The sequence below is a fragment of the Podarcis raffonei genome, chromosome 2 (assembly GCF_027172205.1).
Source record: "Podarcis raffonei isolate rPodRaf1 chromosome 2, rPodRaf1.pri, whole genome shotgun sequence".
Classification (NCBI taxonomy): Eukaryota; Metazoa; Chordata; class Lepidosauria; order Squamata; family Lacertidae; genus Podarcis; species Podarcis raffonei.
In genome coordinates, this window is record NC_070603.1 from 61277946 (window position 1) to 61297518 (window position 19573).

The 19573-nt window shown below is 40.9% G+C and overlaps 1 protein-coding gene across 4 annotated transcripts; it reads left to right on the plus strand.

Annotated features, from left to right (window-relative positions):
- Window positions 1–413: 413 nt before the first annotated feature.
- LOC128407910 (thymosin beta-12-like) lies at window positions 414–13271 on the plus strand. Of its 4 annotated transcripts, none has more exons than XM_053376915.1 (3): window positions 414–479; window positions 10958–11065; window positions 12900–13271. In XM_053376915.1, the coding sequence occupies exons 2-3, from the start codon at window positions 10966–10968 to the stop codon at window positions 12935–12937; spliced, it is 138 nt and encodes a 45-aa protein (XP_053232890.1). In that variant the 5' UTR covers window positions 414–479; window positions 10958–10965; the 3' UTR covers window positions 12938–13271. The 4 variants fall into 4 exon arrangements, with proteins under 4 accessions (XP_053232890.1, XP_053232887.1, XP_053232888.1 ...); XM_053376912.1 differs by lacking the exon at window positions 414–479 and adding an exon at window positions 10065–10171; XM_053376913.1 differs by lacking the exon at window positions 414–479 and adding an exon at window positions 10279–10394.
- The last annotated feature ends 6302 nt before the right edge of the window (window positions 13272–19573 follow it).

Sequence of the window (19573 nt, forward strand, 5' to 3'; positions counted from 1 at the left end):
GGGCATCGCCCCTCCGCTTATTTCCTACCACTGCTCCCCCCCTCCCACAACCCATCGGCAGGAAGTGACGTAATATAACGAGGGAGGCGCTCATAAAGGAGCTCGCAGGGAGAGGCAGAGGGAGGTAGATGGAAGCCGCGGACAGGGAGGGAGGTGAGAGAGGGGCGTATAAGCCCTGTGGTTGGCTTTCCCTCACCCGACCCGCTGTCAAATGTTTCCTTTCGGCCTGGCAGGCGGAAATCCAACCACTGTAGCTTTCCGCGAGGTGATGGGGGAAAGTGTCACCTGTTGAATTAACAGAAGTCTTACTGGATAGTGTCCTTATTCTCTGCAGTAATTAAATGCAGAAGCCTGCACTTCCCTGGTTAGATATTCACAGCTGTCAGCAGGGATTAGATTCCACACATCGGGCTCCCCCGCAAAAAAGAAGGGAAATAGGGGATATCATAAAATCCAACTTCTGACCACTGTGATTGCAAGTATGAACTAAATCCATGTATTTAAAGCCGTTTGTACTCTACTGTTTTCAGGTAAATGGCTCCCAGCGTGGCTTACACATCAGTTCAAAAAGCAAGATGGCCCCTGTCTTCAGCTCTGCCGTCTGAAAGACATGGCACAAGAGGGGAAAGGGATGGGGAGGGAAGAGGAAAACAAGCGCACACCCATTTTTAAAGGTACAAAACTTGTAAAAGGAACCTGCTGGGATGGAAACAGTTCATGAAGAAAAGGTCTCTCAGCTGTCAGAGACAATGGAGTGGCCTGGCTGCCCTTGTTTCACTCTACTGCAGCCTGTGGAGTGGTTGCTATTCACTGACAATTGGAGGAAAGCAAAAGGGAGACCCAAGAGCTGTCAGGTGATGAATTACACTCTACAGTAACTAACATCTACCAAGTGGCTACCCCTGTGAGGGTAGTGCTGTCACATCTTCCAGAAGTATCAGGCTGTGGGTAGTCCTCAGATTTTTAGGTGGAAATGAGCAAAACCCATAGATCTGCTGAGTTAAACTGGAAGGGCATATTTATTCCTGAGCCTCCATGGGATCTTTCTATCTGGCAAGAAGTCACAGATTTGCTTGTGAAGTAGTCCAGGTGGACAGGAGTCTCGTGCTGGCCAAGGTACAATCATTGTCTTTAGCACACTCCTTTACCTTCTCTCAGCTGGAAAAGATTTTGGGTCTCCCAGGAATTACAAGGAGAGCAAAAAGGTGCACATTTTTGTCAGGAGACCAGCACTCTCTCCTTCTCATGTTCACACAGGAATCATACCTTAGCAAACCACACTGCAGATTGGATCTATGCTTTCTTACCCATAATAACATATGAGTAATAAAGCATAGATCCCATCTGCACCTCCTTTAGCCCAGGTCCCCATACATCTCTTTAAAAAAGGTGGCTGTTTTGCCTTTAAAACAGCCGTTATAAGGAGAAAAGTTTGGGGGGATGCTACGTTAAATTCTTCAGAGGAGCAAACCCTTATCTGATAAAATTATTAAAACCAAGAATTCTAACCCTAATGTATTTTACCACACCATGGTTTTTGTTTTTTAATCTGTGAGTTTTCTTTGCAACAGTAAGTTGGTCGTATCACCCTGAGTCTGTAATCTTAGCTGAAGACTTTCTAACTCTTGAAAGCTTAGCATTATCCTTATTTTTCAAATTTTGATCCAGTAATCCTAGAGGGGAAACAGAGAGCAATGACTAAGGTTTTCTGGAAACTAATGAATCAAAATTTGATTGATTTGGTATCCATTCATTATGTTACGAATTTATTTAATGAAACAGTTTTTAGAAATTGGTGTGTGTGTGTGAGTGTGTGTGTAAGCAAAATTATAGTACCCGAAAATTTTCTGAGAAAGAAAGGAGGAGGAAGAAAATGGCAGGTTAATTTACACCACTATCCTAAAAACACTTAAAAGTAAATACCATTGACATCCATGGAGTTTACTTTCAAGTAGCAGTTTTGGCATGTTGGAAGTTAATGTTTCATTAATTTTATGTAATTGCTCCTAAACTGCATGTCTGCACTGAACCATATGTTGTGATTTCAGATTCTTGTGTGTGTTTATAGGAAGGGCTATCTTGTTGCTATAGGCAACTGTTAAGAGCATTTCAATGATCAAACACTTCTAGGAAGCCAACACAACTTCATTATGAATCTGCTTGCTGCATTTATATACAGGTCCCTTCTGCCAAGGCACTCAATACTGTTTACAATTTAACATACCAAGAAAAAAAGAAAGATACAAAACATAAAACTACAGGATTGTCTCATGTCATCGGTGGCTTCTTTTATGAGAGCCTGAGCTCCTGTCTTGCTTCCACTCAGGTCATACAAGTCTTGTAACATTATGATAACTGTTGAGAGGTTCACTGATAATGTCAGAGTTCTGCTGGGTTATTCACGTCTATAAGGGCCACAAACATCTGCAATTGTGACACGAAAGCTGGCAGCATTAACCCCGCCATATGGGAATCCCTTGCATATGTCTGCAATGCCTGGAGACAGGCAGGTTGTTCATCCATAGCAGTAATCAGAGGAGGAATGACCGGTGGGAGGAGTGCAGAGAGAAGAAACGGCATGATGCACCTGTAGGAGCAAAACCAGACACTTTCATCAGCCACATCTGCATTAAAACATGTTTCTCCTACCTTAGTCTCTACAGCTGCAGCAGGTGCTATAACTCTACAATGGTTTGACTTTACTCCTGAAGGCTTACTCTTCCATTGTCTCCTGAGGCAGATGGGATGCCAACAAACAACAAAGGGCTACACGTGACATGCAGCACACATGTCCCTGTAAGGTAAACTCAGTTCATTTGCTGCAGCCACATAGTACACATGTTAACGTGCAAAGTGGTCCAACTTTGTCATCTGTATAAGGTATAGGAGACTTCTCTTACATGGCACAGTTTGGTAAAGGAAGTCTAACTGTAGAAGAAGAATGTCGGAGATAGTTCATCTGGTAGAGCATGAGACACTTAATTGCAGGTCATGGGTTCAAGCCCCACATTGGGCAAAAGATTCCTGCAGGGGGTTGGACAAGATGACCCTCAGGGTCCCTTCCAACTCTACAGTTCTCTGATTCTATGAATGTATTGTTGGTTGTGGTTTTTCTTGCTGTGGGAGCTTTCTCTGTTGAAGAGCTGGGTAAACATTAGAAAGAGCCAAGTAGCGAAGGCATATAACCTGCAACCTTGATATGCAAGGTCTGTACATTGTTGTTAAAGACCTATTTCTCACTAGGTGTTTGAAACAGGTTCTGTAGTGCCCTTTTACTTTGAATGTAGCACATCCTAGTTTTCTTTTGTTTTAAATTTCTGATTGCTTCTATTCCTTTAAATCGCAAACGGGTTTCTCAGCCATTGGGGTTACTAAAGTAAGAAAAATACGGTGGTGCTGACCACATCCTTCCTTTGTTTACTGTAGGGAAAAAAGAAAAAAAGAAAACCCTGGCACACCTCAGTTCTACCAAACTGGATGGGCTGAGGGTGGAGTGGACTTTGATTTGACTTAAGGATGACTGCCAGAGACAAGCAGCCATCTGCACTAGAGCTTCCACCTCAAGACAAAGGGTCTACAGTTTTAACTCAAGCAAATCCAGATTGGTAGTGGCAAGAACAGGAACTGGAGGACAAAGGTCAGCAACGTGGAGCAACATGACCCACACGCTGCCCCTTCTACACGCCCACGATTCATTGTCTTCTTGTCTGGGAACCTGTTTCTGTTCTCAAGATGAGATATTTTTGCTGGCAACAAAAGAGAACAAAAGACACAAGAAGGAATAAGATCCTTTCTTGGAAGATGTTCTTCTTGTTCTGTTTTCCTTGTCTCCATGCTGAAATCTTGCGAAGCAAGCTAACAATAAATGCAGGCATGACAGGAATTCATTTTGTATCCAGGAGGTACAGAGACCTTTTTGTTTTCTATGTGAGTTAATTTAGACTCTTGATGGACTAGTCCCAATTTTATTGTTTTTTGAAGATACACATTTCCTCTAAGGGTTTCAATCCTCAGGAATACACACACACACACCCCACAATAGTTGTGAATATAAAATGCTTTCCCCTCCTATCAAGTGGGATTGTTACTCCAAGGCAGCACTAATGTGATTATAAAATCACTTGTATCAGCTTATTGGCTCAGGTGTTTTGATCTACCAGAGTGTCTGTTCGGCTAAAAACCCCATTAGAAGGCTTCTACCTGATCTATGTAGTTCCATATGTCTTTTCCTGCTTTTGCATCCATTATCTATCATACTGCTGATCTTCTCACTATTTTGATTTAAAATATTTTTAAACATCACAATAACAAAGAAACCTAAAAAGGAGAGCTGTACACAATATTGTGTAGGACTACTGACTGGTATACTGATTAGGAAAATGGCTGTAGTGTTTTTTTCCTTTGTTCTTTTTTCTTTTTGCTACTGAAAATAAAGTAGCAAAGTCCGCTATGAAGGTGAAGAGGCACTTGGCTGAGTGCTGAAATACTGTATGCCCTATTTCTGAGACCTCTCCTTAGCTGCCTGTTGACCAGTTTCTTCATTTGATGCCCTTCAAAACCTTCCACTTGTATTTGTAAACAGTTTTCCTCTTTGTTTCAGTCAAAGCATTTCCTCATGATTATCAGCACAATCACATGATTGATATTGATTGTATAAAGCCTAACCATGTGATCATAAAAGCTGGTGCTCAAGGACATACTTCATTTTAACTCAGCAGCAGCTTTGGGTATCTCTAGATAAGGAGCCTTTTGCCTAGATCCCCAATGTGTTGGCTGCAGGTACTAGATGCCAGCTGACAATGTAAACTAGATTCATATCTCAATGTAACTAGCAGAAAAATTGGTTGGCATCTGTCTGTCTTGGGAGACAATAGAGGAGGAGCAGAAAAATTACGTACCACTTCATTAAACTTTACTTTGTTTCTTAGGAACTATAGAGTCAATGCTAAAGTGTCAGATCTGACTGCAGGTCTTGTGGCCAAAAAGAGAGGTTTTCCTGCTCCCTAATCTTGTATCCAAAGTCAGCTCGTTTAAAGTGTTTTTGTAAACTTGCATAAGCATTAGTTGTCAACTGCCACTGCAGCAAATAAGCCTTAACACTCAATAATACTTTTCTTACCGTCTGCTAAGCATTGGGGTTGGGGGCACTTCAGTTCCTCCTATTAAAGCAAAATATCCATTTACCAGTAGCATCAAAGTGGGCAGCATCAAACCCACAGACACATTAATATATCAAGTATTTGTAAAATGCTATATCAAGCCTATTGATTTATTACATAAAGTATTTTTAAGCATTTACATGACTTGAGTTACCCAAGCTACTACAGTGTGACTCTGGCCAAACCATGTGCCTTCTATGCAGACCTCGAAGAGGAGGATGTGAAACTGCCTGTTCCCATTTGTTAAAACTTAATTTGAGCACATGAACCAAACAGCTTAAAAGATAGCAGGAGCTTCTGAGAAGCCAATCATGGAAATACGGTATATGCTAGTGAGAAGTTTCCAGTTTCTCATGCAAATGAAAAGTAATGTGGCTCTAAGAGTGGAAATCAACATAGTGTTCATAGGCCTGCACACAGGATACAATTTTGCTCACAGAAACACTATCAAAGCTTCTGGAAATTTTAGCTCTCTGTGAGTGTTTAGGCTGTGTTAGGAAAAGGAAAAATGTTGATTGCATCCAAACAAATCTCAGTTCTAATTGCTGCTGCTTAAGATGAAATATATCTACTTAGTTCAAATACTACCTACGTTAACTTGTATAACTTTGCAACACGCTTTTGTATTTCCCTAATGTGTCAACAGAAAACCTACAGTTTCCATCATCACAGTGTTTTAGCCTAATAGAACCAAGGAAACAAACTTTATTGGTAACTCTTCATGTCATACAGAGGAAAAATCCATGTATCTCCCTCCTGTTCATTATATGTAAGTGATTATTAATGGTTTAGTAATTCATTTGTGTATGGATTTTAAGTGGATTACAAATCCCAGTGACGACTTTGCTTCCATATCTACTGAAATGACACTGTCACAGGACCAAACAACATTGGAAGCTCATTCATCTGTACATTTTCTAATGGGATATCTGACTGCCTTCTGCATTTTATTAAGGACAAACCAGACTGTCTACGCAAGGAAATTAATGAACACAGATCAGACAGAAATGGTGGGAATATCCAGAACCAATGAGATACCATTTCAATCTTCCTAGCCATTCTTTAGCGAATTTAAAAGTTTTGTATGCCAACAAAGCAGTTTCACCAAAGTGTCAGGGTCAGTACATGCACACCCTGCAAAAAAGAAATTTTTGAAAGAATTCAACATGTGTTATTCAAAAACAAAACAAAACAGAGGCATCAATATAGTAATCATGGGAAAAATCAGAACTTTGTCAGACTTCCCTATACTACACTACACATTTCCCACCATTTTTCTGTCCTCTCTTTATTCCCACCTAAGCAAGGGGGCATCCTGCTAACACAGATTGAAATAATGTGAGGAAATCATCCTGTCGTGTGTCCCACATGACATACATGCAAGTACATTTTGATTTTATGGTTTAGAATTGCTTTTATTTTGAATTACATCTAGTGGGCACCATAATCTTGTCAGTGTTTAGGACCTCTAACAGTCTTAATCCAGCCCTGAGAATGGGGGGGACTGTGTAAAGCTGCAGAGTTGTAATACATCTTTTACACTATCAGACTTGGACTCATTCAAGACAGGGAGCAGCTAGCTGAACAGATAAGGCAACTGTCTTTAGGTATTTATACTGTTCTGCTTTTCATTTTGCTGTTGCCAGTTCATAACTTACTGGGAATGGGTCACACCCATTTTGTCTGCACCTTTTAATCCTTTGAATTAACTTTATTTGCATCTGTGCTTTTTATAGTAATGATACACACCTGCATTGCTGGGCCTTCTGGCTCATTTTGTAATAACACTCTCTTCACTCACCCACCTGCTTCATCTGTCTGATTTGGAGGGCAAGTGCAAATGATAGTTTATTTTCTGATGCGCTGGCAAATCGTGCTTTGTCGTGAAAGGAAGAAAACTGGAGTGAACAAGAGAAGGAAGGAGAGAGCCTGAGACCACGTTAAATGTCAAACTCTAGTATGGCATTACATGTGAACCAAGCCTTTGTCTTTCATGCTATAACTGAAATACATTTATCTGGTTAAATTTAAACCTAATGACTGCAGTCAAAAACAAGCATATTTGGTCTCACAGGTGGGCCATCAGAATGCAGATACAGTCATATGTTCCTTTCAGATGCTAACAACGGCAAGCCAGGATTTACTGGATTTCTGTACAAGACTGTTCACTTGTAAAATTGTTACAAGCAACTATTAACTTTCCTACTGCAGTAACTTGCCATACTTGGTCCTTCCACGCCACACATAATAGAAACACTACAGCATGGCAATGCATTGCAGTAACACCTTTTTGCTAGCAGATGCTGTGATGTTAATGGTTCCCTCTTATCCCCTAGTAGTTGTAACAGCTAGGCAAGGAAATACATGGATCTGAAAATGCAGAGCTTTAAAACGAATATTGTGCCTCAGAGGTTCCTATTATGTACTCCTACAACCTATAGCAGAAGGCCAAAGAGAGAGTGGGTTTGTGGATGATTGCTAGTCACGAAAATTTTGGTTCCTGTGACCCAGCCCTCCTTTGACTAAGGCCAGCTTCCTCATTTCCACATTACAAACAGAAAGCAAGAGGGGGAAGTGTTGGTGGCTGCCCTTTGACCAGGGCGGGCTATCTTAAATAAAAGCATCTTACATCATTGAGTTAAATAACCAGGGGGAAATGATGTTTAAACCACTTATTTAAATCAAGTTCCCCATTTTCAGATCCACCTAGTTCAGGTCTAGCTTTTATAAGGTCAACACTGAAAGGTGAGCAGGGAGTACATTGTGGTGTGATCGTACAAATGCATAAGGTACATCGCACAGAAAGCATATTGTTCCAAGAGAACAGTGTCCATTCATAGAATTGTAGAGTTGGAAGATACCCCCCAAGGGTCATCTTGTCCAACCCTCTGCAATGCAGGAATCTCAACTAAAGCATCCATGGCAGATGGCCATCCAAACTCTGCTTAAAAACCTCCAGTGAAGCAGAGCCCACCACCTCCCAAGAAAGTGCGTTCCACTGTAGAACAACTACTGTCAGAAAATTCTTCCTGGTGTTTAGTTGGAATCTTCTTTCTTTTAACTTGAATCAATTGGTTCAGGTCCTAGCCTCCAGAGCAGGAGAAAACAAGCTTTCTTCATGTGACAGCCCTTGAGATGGTTGAAGATTGCTATCATATCTCCTCTCAGTCTCCTCCTTACCAGGCTAAACATACCCAGCAGCAGTTTGACTTCAGCCCCAGAGGCACACTCCATGGTCTCTCAACAACAAATGTCCATTAAATACTTGCTTAGGAAATGTACGCAGGAACCAGCTCCAGGAATGGAGACAAGGTCTCCATATGGGAGCAGGAATCTTCTGTACATAGGAAATGGGACCCCAACATGGGCTATTTATTTCATTTGTACCTCACTTTTTCTCCAGTGGGCTCAAGGTAGTAGATATGCCCCCCCTTGCATTTTATTCTCACAACAATTCTATAAGGAAGGTTAGTCTGAGACTCTTCCATTGGTCCAGGATTGCCTAGTAAGCTTCATTGTCTGAGTGAAGATTTGACTCTAGGACTCCAAAGTCTAAGACTCTAACCAGTACGCTACACTAGCTCTCCGATGCCTACTGTAACAGGTAGTGCCGGTGGCACAAGGATCCAGCTCTAGGGTCAGGGAATATGAAAACCCCCTCCTGCAATCATTGACACACCCTAGGTGGGTGTTGTTGTTGTTGTTGTTGTTGTTGTTGTTGTAATAAAAGCGAGCTGTAAGTGTTCTTTCTTGCTTATTTCATCACATTCTGACCATCTTGACCTCCCACCCAGGGGCGGAGGAAGGGGGTGCGGTGGGTGCGGTCCACCCTCGGTGTCACCACTGAGGGGGGTGACAAAATGCCGGTCGGCACTCACCGCGGGGCCTGCAGCGTGCCTGAGCCACACCTCAAGTGGCTTGGGCGTGTGCAGGCTCCATGATGCCCAAAAGGTCCGTCCGCTGCCTACCCCCCACAGCTGTAGGGTGGTTAAGTGGGAGGAGGCATGCAGACTCTGGAGGCCCTGCGGTGCGCCCCACCCCTATAGGCAGCTTCCCCTTCCCTGGGTGCACCACCCCAGGCGCCCAAGCGGTTTCCTCCGTCGCTGCTCCCACCCCCAGCCTCAAGAAGAATTGAAAGGCCCCTGCCTCTAATTTCAAGTTGTGGGGGTGGGGGGGTACTGCATTTTAGCCCACTGCCACATTGTGGATTGAGATGTAGAGCAGATCCATTGATTTGAGTGCATCGTCCCTGAGTATGACTTACCTGGTTGTCACCCTATGTAAAGAAGGGCTTCCCCCATTTACTAATCTGTGTCTGCTCTCCAGTACTCCTCAACTGCGAGGGCGGGTCTGCCCCCTTTATACCCATACATACGCTTCAGGTTACATACGCTTCAGGCTACAGACTCTACTAACCCAGAAATAGTACCTCAGGTTAAGAACTTTGCTTCAGGATGAGAACAGAAATCGGGCTCTGGCGGCACGGTGGCACCAGGAGGCCCCCATTAGCTAAAGTGGTGCTTCAGGTTAAAAACAGTTTCAGGTTAAGAACGGACCTCCGGAACGAATTAAGTACTTAACCCGAGGTACCACTGTATAGCTATATATCTATAGCCCCTTTGTTAGACAGTTCTTACTGTGGAGCCATTCACTTTCACTAATGAGCAAGATGGATATGCCTGATTCTCCCCACCTCACCCCACCCCCATATAATTAGTTATTAAGCTGCAGGTTCAATACATGGCGAAAGCGAAGATAAAACACAGCTTTCTGCTTTTTTGTTATGCAGGGTGATATCCCCACCCCCGCCAATCCTGTCCCCACTCCTGGCTATACCCAGCCTGCTCTGTGAATTAATCAGTTGTCATTTGCAGAGCTACACTAGCAGCAAGCTTATCAATATTAATTCAGTTGGGCTGAGATGAGGAGGAGGAGGGATTTTAGTATGACCTTTCCAAGCCCATGCTGGCTCAGACGGTCAAAAAGCAGCTGAGGAGAGAGAAGCAGGGCAGGTAATGGCATGTGGCTTTAGTATCTTTTCTGCCATCGCAATCCAAAACAGCAATAAAATCATATCACTTTTCACAGTCAGTATGAAAGAGCATATTGTGTTGGTAATCTTTGGGCTGGATTAATCCCTGGCTGAAACACCCTCACCCTCAGGGTGTGTTGTGTGTGTCCTCTGTTTCTGTAAAAGAAAACCACCGGCAACCAGCACAAAGGAAGCTGAAATAGGTGAAGTGTTTAATGGCAGAATGTTTATTTAATCAAAATCATTCTGCATGAAGTGCGGTGAGCAGTGAAGAGGGTGAGAGGGAACAAAGCCATCCACATCTGTCATTCTATTGTTGAGCACAATTGTTCACAGTAGCTAATTCAGACGTTTGCTTTGTCGTCGTATTCTGTTAGAAAGGAACTGGGGTGTTTTGATCTCATTACAAATGATATCCCTTGAATAGGTTTGTAAAATTATTGTTGATTGCTAAAGGATATTCTAGAAAATAATTGAGGATGTTAGAAATCTGATGGCTGTGCATTAGCACTGTGCTTTTTCATTTTCATTTTTTTTATTTGTTGCTCCAAGATGAAATACAATAGCTTTCTGCCCTTATTTATTGTTTTCTGTTGGTGCTTAAATGCATAAATAATTTCTGGCATCTTGTGATGCAAAACCTGTGATGCATGCTGGATTTAACAAAGAAAAACTGATCCAGATTTTTTTTTTAATGTGTTATGTGTGGTTTGTAATGTGCACTTCACTAACGAAGCTGAGGGTGTGTTTCTCCTTTCTTTGTCAGGATCCATCATGTCTGACAAACCAGATTTTGCAGAAATCGAAACATTTGACAAAACCAAACTGAAAAAAACTGAAACCAGAGAAAAAAATCCACTGCCCACCAAGGAAAGTAAGTAAATCTAATTCAGCCTGGATGTACAATTAATAATTTGCTCAATGTGCATAATAAATAAATACTCAGAGAGCCAATAGTCCTAGTTCCTCAGGAATAACACTTTTAAGTAATTATTAATTTGGATTTGTTATCTGCATGCACTTAGCTATATTTATATTGGCGAATTAAATTAGTTATTGTGGCTTTTAAACTGTGTGCACTGTTTGCTAAAGGAGATAATATAACATGGACTTTGTGCAAGTTATTTTACCGGTATGTCCAGAAGCATGATAATTATATAGATTTCAAATCTAAAGTTTCCTTTAATACATCACCATAGAGGCAGACATGTTGTACAATTACAGCATGCCCACACAAAGGATGCTGTGAAATTATATAGCCTGACAGCTTTATTGTGTGGATAAAACTTACACCAGTATTCCACTACAATAAATATGCCAGTTTTTCAAGTGATACAAAACTCTTTTATTTTTGTATTTAATAAACAGTACACATTTAATAAAAAGTACATCTTATTACTATATGAGACAATTACACTCCAAGGTTGCTTAGTGCTGCCCTCTTCCGGATTGTATCTACATCTACTGTATAGTATTTGATGAAGTAAACTCCTGCCGACATTTATGCCGCAATCAGTTTTTTAGGTGGTGCAAGACTGTTTGTTGTTGCTGCTGCTGCTCTTTGAGAATTTAACAAATGTAGAATTAATCAGGTTATATATTATCCCTGTTTTACTAGTGTAAAAATCAGTGTTTTAATTTTGTTCTGTAGCAGTAGTCAGCAAAAGGATTAAACCCCAGGCCTTCAGAGCTGCTTGCATGACATTTAGGAGAAAGCTGATCTAATCTCTCCTTAGTATATGAGGCTTTTAAAAAAAGGCATTTGATATAGATTGCTGGCTCATCTGTTGGTAAGAATGTCTCTCTAGCCATTCAGTTTGTGAGGCAGCCAGTGCTTTTTTTCTGGGGGTACGCATACCCTTAAACATTTTGTGAATCTAACTTTGGCCTGATTGAGGGGCAGTATTTCAATATGAGTAGGAAAATGAGAGTGCCCCTAAACATTTTTTTTTAGGGGGAAAAATCACTGGATACAGGCATAGACCCTTGTGCCAAATACTATTTTGGGGGAAGTTGCTATAATTCTTAAGGACAGACCTGCACTGGATCTACCCTTTACAGCAGGGTTGGGGAACCTGTGACAACATGGTGCTTTCTAGACATTGTTGGACTACAGCTCCCATCATCCCTGATGGTTAGCCATCCTGGCTGTGGCCGACATACACACTTGACATTATATATGATGCATATTTATGTACTTCACAATGGAGAATATTAGGCCCTGGTTATTTATAACAGAGGCAAATAACAAGAGGTCTGACACGCCAGATTTTTGCAATGCTTGGAAACTACCACTAGCATAGCCCAGAGTAACATAAATCCTCACTGCATTGCCCACCTATAAGTAAGACCATCAGAGCAGGGACTTGGGGCTCAAGGCCAGCAGCCCAGTTAATACAGCAAGCTGGAGGGCTCGCCACATTTCAAATAGGCTAACATCAACCATCATTCTCTAAATGCATAGGCTTCTATTCCTGCAAAACTCACCAAGATTCCCAGCCACCCCCCATCCAGTAATATTTGATTCAGTAGAGATTGTATAGTTATTAATGACAGCAGTCTGCGGACAGAAAGGGCTTTAATTACATTTGTTTTGACAAATTGGTGATGAATAAGAGGTTATTCTTTGATAAGTGCTTAAAAAAAACACAAGGTGCTTTACAAGTGTCCAATGTTGGCAAACGAGATTTCTCTTGTTTTCTTGGCAGCCATTGAACAAGAAAAGAAAAGCAAAAACACACCCTGAAGTTGGACCAGAAGATATGGCCAATATATCCTGCTGTGGGGTTTTAAGTTCTAAGTTTTTTAACTTTGCTATTCATTGACTTGGCTCAGCTTTTCTTCTCCATTTTCAAAGCACTTTCCCCCCCTTTATTGGTGCAGCAGAGATTTTTTCAAGCAAATGCTCTGAAATCAATCAAATCTGATTTTTATAATTCCCCAAAGGGACTGCAATCCTGTGTCCAATGTACATATGACAATTTGTCAAAGATGTACACTTTCGCTGTCTGTCAATAGAAAATATTATTTTCATATAGTATCCTCTGTAGAACCTCACAATAAACCACTTTTATGTGTTATCCTTATTAAGTATTGAAATACACTGGCACAAAAGAGTTCCACATCCAGAAAAGCCTATCTGTGAATGCTCTCAGAAATAAGATGCAACTATTGGGCCACAGTTAAATATAAAATTTACAGGGAAATATCTCTTGTGGGAAGGGATCATAAAAGATAAAATGAATTAAGGTTTGTTTATATAATCATTTATCAGAAAGTATAGTCACTGCATTATGATATCCATTGCCTTTTCCTTTTTTTTACCAAAGTGAAACTTTTGTATGTCCCACATGGTCAGATTCCTACTTAAATATGAACCAGATGGCTTTGCCTTCCGACAAATAATAATAGAAGCTTAATTCATATTTTATTCTTCTTTGTTACATGGTACATGAAAAACTTATTTTCTGATACTTTTTTTGACCTAACTCTACTTAGAAACCCTAGAACCGAAGGCCATTCAATGAACCTGAATGGTGAGAGATTGAGAACAGACAAAAGGATGTATTTCTTCACAGGACACATAATTAAAACTTACGGAATTCAGTGCCAACAGCTTTAGCCACAAGAGGGAGGGGTAGAGCTTGCAGTACTAAATTGCTCCACAAGAGGGTAGTTAGCCATCATCATAATCATCCAAGGTGTTTTCCAAACTACGTTTTAGGAATGGAAGAGGAAATATATACTGTTTCCAAACCTGGAGTGGAGATTGGATTCTTCTACGGGGTGGAGAATAAGGCCTGGTGGCCAAGAACTTCTGGCTGGCAGATTGTGACCTTTCTTTACTAAGGAGAGAGAAAGAGAGAGAGAGAGAGAGAGAGAGAGAGAGAATGCATGCATAGAATCTAGAAAGCACAAGCCACTTAAAAATTAAAAATTATTATCTGTAAAACAGTTAAAATACGCCACATACATTCCTTGGCCTAACTTGTGCCATGTGGACATGGAATTCCAGGGTTCTTTACACATTCTGTTTAAAATGCAACAGCAATGATTCATCTGCACATAGCTCAAGAGCAACTGCTTTGCTTGCAGAATGCCCCAGGATTAATCCCTGGCATCTAGAAGCATGGCTGGGAAAGATCCAAGTTTAAAACTTTGGGAAGCCACTACCACACAGTGTACCGGGTAACTTTAACTTTTTCAGATCCAGTACCAAGTTTTAACCTAAACACGAGTTTGCAGACTTTTTAAAGTTAAACCTTTTACCATATATTTGCATAGTGGCAGTGCTGCTATTTCAAGCCATCTTGGATCAGGCTGCTACCTGATTTGTGTGTGTGTGTTTATGTTGTAAACCGCTCTGTGATCCTTAGATGAAGGGCTTTATGGAAATTTAATAAATAAATGCCAAGTTGTATAGACACTACTGAGCTAGATAGATAAGTGGTCTAACTTAACTTCCTATGTTCCAAAGATACACTTCATCTAGGGTGGATACACACATATAAAAACTGATAATTTTTTTTTAAACAGCATTTTAAAAAATGAATTGAGCTTTCCATAAGGCTCACAATCCCTATCTAGTGTCACATTGTATATTGCACTTAAAACACACTTATTTGCAGCTGTATAGCTGAGTCCTAGGACTGGATTTAGGCAGTACATTTTTGGTGAAGTATTGAGGGGGCCAATGTCATTACGTTCACTTTTTAAAGCAAGCATTATTAAATATAAAGCCCACCCAACTTCCGGTACTCACACGAGCTCATAGCAACAGTAGCATCCCTCCCCCCACCCCATAAACTGTCACAAACAAGGCTTCTATGCACAAAAATTAAGTCTGGTGCTCTGTGAAAGTGGAAAACCACTCTAGAATATGTGTGTTCTTATTATATTGCTGCAGTCCCGTGCACTTTTACACAGGAGTTATGAAACACAAGGGGACTTGCTTCGGAACAGACAATCACAGGATCGTGCTGCTTCGTGTTTAGTTTTACTCCAGTGCCAAGAGGTTGGGTTCAAACATTTGTTTATTTTAGTTTAAGTAGAAGACTTTTAGACCGCTTTTCACTAGGAGTCCCCAAAAGCAGTTTCCAGTAATAAGAAAAATATGAATTGAAACCAAGAACAGTTTAAAATCAGATCATGCAGTATAAGCAGTGCAAAACAGGGTTAATCAAAAGAGAGGCTAGAGAATTCTTCCAAAAGCTTGGGAGAACAGGTAGCTCTTGACTAGACTATGGAAGGACCTCCACACATTTAGGCAGGAGCAGCGGGAGTGGGATGCAAATTCAGGATGCAATCATGTGGAGGCAAGGAAAATGTGTTCCACCTTTGCTCTGCTACAAGAAATGGGAGTACGTAATGGATTCTACCTGTTATTATACTGATTCATAGGTTACTTCCACTTCCAAGATGTAGTGATGGTCAAACAGAGTCATGTCACGAAGGCATACAAAATAACTGGGACGGCTTTTTTCATTTGGTTCTCTAACCAGGGCTTTCTTCATATTATAAAAGATGAAGGTAAGTTGATGGCAGGAAGTAAGAGTAATGTCACACTTCACTTTTGAATTTCTCCTTTGGGGAGGGGAATACTTTTTAAAAGGTCAAGCTTTTTTAAAAAAATTAAACTATAAACCTTATTGATTAATTTCAAGGAGATACTATTAGAATCATAGAATTGTAGCGTTGAAAGGATCCTGAGGGTCATCTGGTCCAACCCGTGGGCGTAGTCAGGGGGGCAGGGGGGCAGCTGCCCCTCCCCGGATCAAGTAAAACAATAGAAATACTTAACTAACTGACCAATCACATCAGTTCTGCCCCCCAAAAGTCCTGCCCCCTAACAAAAATCCTGCCTATGCCCATGGTCCAACCCGCTCCAATGCAGGAAGCTCAACCTATGGTTCCCCATCCAATTTGAAACCATACCTGCTTAAGATTTTTGCAAATGCTCTAGTAGTTTTATTACTACACCACTAGGATGGTTATCAACACCCTTCTGCACCCTTTCCTGAAAATCATCTATAAATTAAGGCTGTTCTCAAGTTAGGAGAATATAAATTTCAGTCTTAGGCACACAACCACTCTTCCTCAGATGACCTGTGCAGATCAGTATTGCCCCTTCCCTACTTATCAAATAATCCATCTGATGACATGGGAGGGGCAATTAGTTCCCTTGCCTTCATAGGGCTGAACTCCACGGAGAGGTTTAAATCTCTAGGCTGAGTCCATCTCCACTCTGGTAATTGTAATACAAATTGCCTTCTCCTCACTCATCAGATTGATTGATGAGGGAGGAGGGGGGCAATTTACATCATCAGGGTGTTGGACTGTGCCTACTTTTTTGCGTCTGTCACTAACAAAATTGGTGGGGTTTAGGGGGATCTTTAAAAAAAGAAGTGAGTGATGGGGCTGATTAGCAGCTGGGCTTCTGGTTAGCCATCACTGCAGCTGAAGGAATTTGGTAAATATGGTGCATATGATTTTTACAAGGAATTTCACACAGAAGTCACTGGGGTAGCAGCATTGCAGAGGAATGTGCCCAGATTTTATCAGTTAGGCCACTTATCTGCTTATTGCAACCTTCTCGAGAAAAGAGAGGATGTCCATTTTGGAAAAGCATAAAGGGGATATCTGCCAGTCAGTTGGTCAGATTTTTTTTATTTTTTTGTAATAAAGGGGGTGTCCTTCACATTGTCTAAAACAATAACATTATTGGGTTTAATGTTAGTAGTGTCCTGCTAACATTACCTAGGTTGATGGCTATCTGACCCTAGGCTATAGACTGCCACCTATCAGACGCCCTACTATGATGAATGTTTAACATAATTCAATTTGCACACTAGATAAAGCTTCAGTCCATCCCCAAAGGTTCAGCCCAAAGCTGCAAATTCCTGCTGATAACATTTCTATAGAAAGCTTCTTTGGGGACCTAAAGACTGCTGGGACAAACAAAGATAAGTCATGTGTTACTCATGGTCACAGAACTAAAGGCATTTCATTGTACAGCAGGTATAATTGTGGAGAAAGACACATTCAGTTTCAATTTTTTGCATATGATGTATAGGAGATTTGAAGGATACTTGTTAGAAAGGAGACAGTAAGACTTCCACCTGCCCTATTAGCCTTGCCAGCTCTCCCAAACTCTGCATCTAAGAAGTAACTTCCCTTCCAATTGATTTAACACTTTAGTATTATAAACTGGGATAGGAGAGATAAAGATATCTCAAGTACCTCAACCGGTATTATAGCCTTGAGCTGCAGTTGCTGTTTGTGCCATCTGCAACAACCCTACTAGTACCAGGTCTGCTATTTGGACTGCAAGAGAGCAGTAACATAGGAGTCAGCAGTCATTCTAAATCCACAGCATCTGTAAACACCTGGAATCTGGATGTCCTGGTGCCAATAAATTAATCACAGGAAAATACATTGGGAGCGGATGCAAATTTCTCAGATCAGAAGTCCAGCCTTTGGAAAGATATTTGAAAGTTCCAATGATTGTTTTGAACTCTGTTTTGACATAATGTTTTGAACTAGATATATATTCTGATAGGAGATGGGTGAAATATTTCATGCCACATATTTGCACACCTTACTTCTAGATCGGGGTGGAGGGCCTGTGGCCCTCCTTCAATATTGAACTACAGTTCCTATCATCCCCAGTAATTGGTCATGCTGGCAAGTGTGATAGAATCTAAGAATATCTGGAGGACCACCTTGCCCCTGTCTTGCATCCTCTGAGGCTTGGGTGTGGAGGGATTCCATTCATGAGATTGTCTACTAAGAAGTTGTGTTTAAATGCCCTATTCAACAAAGCAATTTCATCTATAAACATCCAGCGGGAGTCTCTCAGTCCAAAGAAGCATCATACTAATTGAGAAGGAAATGTTCACTGTGGCAAAAGTCTACAGGAAGGGGGGCGGGGAGGAGAGCAGGTATAATGCTCACTATTTATGTAAAATTAGGTTTCCAACATGTGTTTCAAGCTGGTGGTCTTCAGGGTCCATATAATTACACATCATTAATAAAATTAATTACACCTCACCACTATATTTTGTGAACAAACTCTCTCTCTCTCTCTCTCTCTATATATATATATAGAAACACAAAAAAACAAACAATGGATAATGTTAAAATGATAGTACTGAATGTAGGGTTGATTACAGTGCAATTCTATAATATCTACCAAGAAGGAAGCCCCACTGAGTTCAGCAGGGACTCCTCTCAGGTAAGTGGATATGGGAACACATATTTAGTGCCTTTAAATGGGAAGATAGCACATTGCTCTTGAATGTCTTCAGATAGCCATCTCCAATTATATGTGACTACAAGTGGTTAAGTTGAAAACAAAACAGTGCAGGGAAATGAGTCATCCAAGAAACCTCCCCCACCCGGTTGTGAGTTTCTGTATACAGTACAAATAAAGTATATGGCATCACACATAGGGGATGTATTCTGGCCTCCCATGGAGAGCAATGCAGATGAACACAATAAAAAAGGCCTTGTTATATGTCTTCACGGAAGGGGAGAGTCTTTCTAATTACCCAGGTGTTGTTGTTATTGTGGAGCTTTGCAATGTACGATCTGATGCCTGGGCAAGGGAGCAAAAGTTGGATTTTTTTGGAGGCGTTTCCTCTCTCTCTCTATAATTTTCAAATGTTTCTCTCCACTTTTCACACATTTGCGCCATAGCGGAATAGTTGTAATTATCATTCTATTCAGTTTCTGCCAACTATCCCAACCGTATATCCCTGACACAGTGAGACTGCCACCTTGGACACACTTATCTGAGAGTAGCTCCTATTGGAATTATTTTGATTTTATGAGTAAACCTTGATAGAATGAGGTTTCTCATGGCTGCATGTAGTTTCATCATTTTTTCTTTTTTTATATAGTTTTTAAAATCGTTTGATTATAGGAAACAATTAATATTCCAAAATAGCATATACAGTACAACATGAACACAACTAAACAGTATAGCTGCATATAACAATTCCTTACAACATCAAATCCAAGGTGCAGGTAAGGAGAAAGATCTCTGTTATATTTTTGCATTTAGGCAATACAGTGCAGGGGACAACCCTGTAAAACTTATTATGTCCCAACTCCTGACTGCTTTTTATTGACTTTTATTGATTTTTATTGTATTGTTGGGAACTCTAAAGCGGGAGTGTGGAACATGTGGCCCGCCAAATGTGGAGGTTTCATTTGACTTAGAAAAATACCATTATCATCCTAGTCAAAGGATGAGGAACCTGTGGTCCTCCAGATGTTGTTGGACTCCACTTTCAATCAACCCTATCCAGCATAGCCAATGGTCAGGGATTATGGGATTATGGGAGCTGTAGTTCAGCTACATCAGGAGGGCCTCAGGTTC

Bases quoted from the DNA above. Each gene is read 5' to 3' on its own strand.
- LOC128407910 (XM_053376915.1), top strand. From the start codon at position 10,966: ATGTCTGACAAACCAGATTTTGCAGAAATCGAAACATTTGACAAAACC. The intron at 11,066-12,899 runs GTAAGTAAATCT...TTTTCTTGGCAG, and splicing joins TCCACTGCCCACCAAGGAAA to CCATTGAACAAGAAAAGAAA.